Source organism: Alligator sinensis, unplaced genomic scaffold (genome assembly GCF_000455745.1).
Source record: "Alligator sinensis unplaced genomic scaffold, ASM45574v1 scaffold1354_1, whole genome shotgun sequence".
In the NCBI taxonomy this organism is placed as follows: domain Eukaryota; kingdom Metazoa; phylum Chordata; order Crocodylia; family Alligatoridae; genus Alligator; species Alligator sinensis.
This window is the reverse complement of record NW_005842344.1, coordinates 584,352-587,466: the sequence shown is the minus strand read 5'-3', so window position 1 is coordinate 587,466 and position 3,115 is coordinate 584,352. Positions and strand designations below refer to the sequence as shown.

The 3,115-nt window shown below is 55.7% G+C and overlaps 1 protein-coding gene across 1 annotated transcript in view; it reads left to right on the top strand.

Moving 5' to 3' along the window:
* Positions 1-2,669, top strand: part of KXD1 (KxDL motif containing 1) — a 3,871-nt gene extending 1,202 nt beyond the window's left edge. The window contains exons 4-5 of the mRNA XM_006028843.3: positions 1,015-1,061; positions 1,454-2,669. Coding sequence (XP_006028905.1) covers positions 1,015-1,061; positions 1,454-1,689 — 283 coding nt within the window. The 3' untranslated portion in view covers positions 1,690-2,669. The remainder of the gene's footprint in view (positions 1-1,014; positions 1,062-1,453) is intronic.
* Positions 2,670-3,115: the final 446 nt, after the last annotated feature.

Here is a 3,115-nt window from a genome sequence, read left to right as displayed (position 1 = left end):
GGGGGGGGGTAGAACTGCGAGGGAGCCCTGCCACGCACCCCCGCCCCAAGCACGTCATTGGGACGCGGTGTCTCAAAGGAGACGGGACTGTCTCGGTCCCGGCGCCCCTCCGTGGTGCGGGGGAGCTCGGGAGGGTCGCACCGACAGGGACGCACAGCGCCTCTGCTTTGCCAGACAAGAACTTGGAGGGGGAGGGAAGGGAGCAGCGGGGATTGTGCTGCTACTCCCAATAGTCAGAGTCTTTGCGTGACTGATCCAGGTACTTCACCTCTTGGTCCTTGCGTACAACGAGGACGGTCGAGACCCACCTCGGAGGAGTTGTGAGGCTTGATTGTGTGCAGAGGGATTTGAGGGCTTTGGTTGGAAGGTCTAGAGAAGCAATACGGGTCACTTGAAAGCCTCCAGGCTTTTACTCTGGGGAAAGCCTCATCTTTGCTAAGGTGGTGGTGTCATGAGGCTGCTGCAGTTCTGTAAAGCTGTGCTGGTGTTGCTGATTTACAACGGGTAGGTTGAGAAATGGAACATGCACAACGGCTAAATGCCTGAAGTGGGATGAGCAGCGTGGGGAGTACTGATGGACGTGCCCTGAGTGGTCATGCGAGACCTCTCAGCCCTGCAGTGGTGCCCTTCCCGGGGGAAGGAGGGAAGGACTTTGGCCTCCCTTAGCACTTGCTGCAGAGCTTAATGAAAAGCTGTTGCAAACACGAGCTTCCCCGTGGGGAACATCTGGTGAAAGGAGATTTAACCAAGATGGTGACACTTCGTGCCTCACTTTGTTAAAGTGGGGCCCAGAGCTCGTTACCGGCTGGTGTTAATGGTTTGTGTTTGTGCTGCAGGCTGAACATTGCTGCGCGAGGGTATTTTACCTTCATCTGCTTTAAGGTTTCATTTAAAAAAGGGCAAGTTCAAAGCTGGTTGGGCTGAATGCAGCTGCTGATTGGCTAGTGCATGTGCGGTGCATCGTCTAAACGCGTCTCTCTCTCTCTCTCTCTCTCTCTCCCCCTTTTTTTACAGGACACTGAAAGGGAAGTTAGCTAAACAATACCCAGAGGCTTTCAGCAGTGAGTGTCTCCTTGTTGTTTGACTTGCACCGTTGTTGGTTTCCTCGCAAATTGAGGAGTCTGAAAAAACGTGACCTGCCACGCTCGAATCTCAGGGTTTCAGAGCAAGAAGTGAAGAGGGATGCAGGCTTGTGCCAGCATCTGCCTCCAGCTGGAGTCTGTAGTTTTCTTGTTGGATGCCTCTGTGACACCCAGGAAAGATGGGGGTTGGGACCTGGGGGAGGGGGTTGCAAAGCAGCCAAAATTTCACATTTGAGATCCTTGTGCTTTTGCTGGACTGCCACTTACTCTGGGTTAACATGAGCAGCACATGGGGCAATAATACCGGGAAGCTGCCCACTCCCTCCAGGTGGCGTGAGCAGCAGAAGTACAGAACTTGTCTCTTCTTTCAGATATTCATGAATCTCCAATTCTGGAAGATGACGATGATTTCGATCCTATTCCCAAAAGCACAGCAACGACAATTGCTACCTCTGAGCAGAGCACAGGGTCCTGTGACACAAGCCCTGACATTATTTCTCCAACCATGAGTCAGGATTTTGAGGATTTGTCGCAAGGCCAGTATGATTCACCAGCCGTCAATGGACAGAGTCTCACAGACGACGAAACGGCCCATGACCTGGACTAAGGGTATCGGGAATGTATGGCACGAACCCAGTCAGCCGCCCGAACTGTGCAGCACAACCCGTGGACTTCCTGGCCTGTATCTATATTTGTGTGTTTCCTTGACCATTTAATTTCTGGGGAGGGGAAGCGAAGGTCCCTCTCTGTCTTTCTACCTGCCGTCATCTGATCGCAAACCCCAAGCCTCCCTGGGGCGGGCGAGTAAATGGATTGAAATGCCTTTATCTGTTCGCATTTGCGTGTTCAGGAGAGAGCAGGAGCCCCAGTGGGCGGGTTGGGATGTTTAGTTCCTTGGAAACAGGGGTCTTGTGCTCTCAACAGCTTCTGCGCGTGTCCTTTTCTTACAGAATTTACTGTTTCTCACCCATCTCAGCCTCTAACTTGCAGTGCATGTGAACCTGGCAGCCCTCCTGCTGGCCTGGCACGGGGCTCTGCTGTAGCGGGCAGGGGGGGTATGCACGGGAAGCAAGAGCTGCTTCCGTCCTGGGGAAATACTCTCTTTTCCGGTAGCAAAATGGCCCCGTAGATGGGGCAAGTGCAAGCCCCACGCCAGTGATTCCTGGAGCCCTGTGCGTGTTCAGCCGCTGCCTGGAGCCTGGCTCCTCACCCCGGTGCTCTGCTGCCCTATTGCTGCGCGAGGGCTGCTTTCCTAACCGCGCGTGCGCTGCTTAGCGGAGACCGGGCAGCCACGGCTGCAGCTCACGCTCCCCATGTGTCACCGCAAGGCTCTGAGCGCTTTGTATTCGCGTCCCTGCCCTGCGTGCCCCTGCTCGCACAGGGGCTGTCTGGGCATGTCTGCCTCTCGTGTATGTCCCTGGTGTCGCCCCCGTCCGTGCCCACAGCACAACCTGCGCGTGGCCCAGGGGTGCGGGGGAAGGGCTCCTCTGGCCCCGGGGAGACTTGAAAGCAAATATTTTTGTACAACAGTGGAGAAAATAGCCTGCCCGCGTGAATCCCTCAATAAACGATCCATCCGCACCCTGTCTTGGCCTCGCTACTAATGCATGATTCAGGAGCTCTTGTAGTAAAAGGGTTAGGGCTAGGCCCCCCCTTACACTCCCGTGAAGGTCTTTCACATAAGGCAAGAATAATCCTGTGTCGGGCTTCTGTCGCTAGTTGGCAAAACTCGTGCGTGCCGGCACGAGGGATCTCGCCAGGTTCATAAACTGCCTCTCTCCTTCGCTGCTCCAAGCGCGTTGCCCAAACTTGTGCTGAGATGACTGCTCAGATTGGTTCCTGTAGCAGAGCGTCCAGGGCCCGTTGTGGGGGGTGAGGTGGGTTGGAGGGGCAGGGAACGGGGGAACCGCCACCATGGTGAAAGCCAAGCAGCAGCCAGGCTGCAAGTGTGATCTTTTCCAAGGGCAGTGCTGTGCAGCCGCCTCTCCCGTACCCGTCCGTGCACGAGTAACAGCTCGAACGCCGGCGCCGGG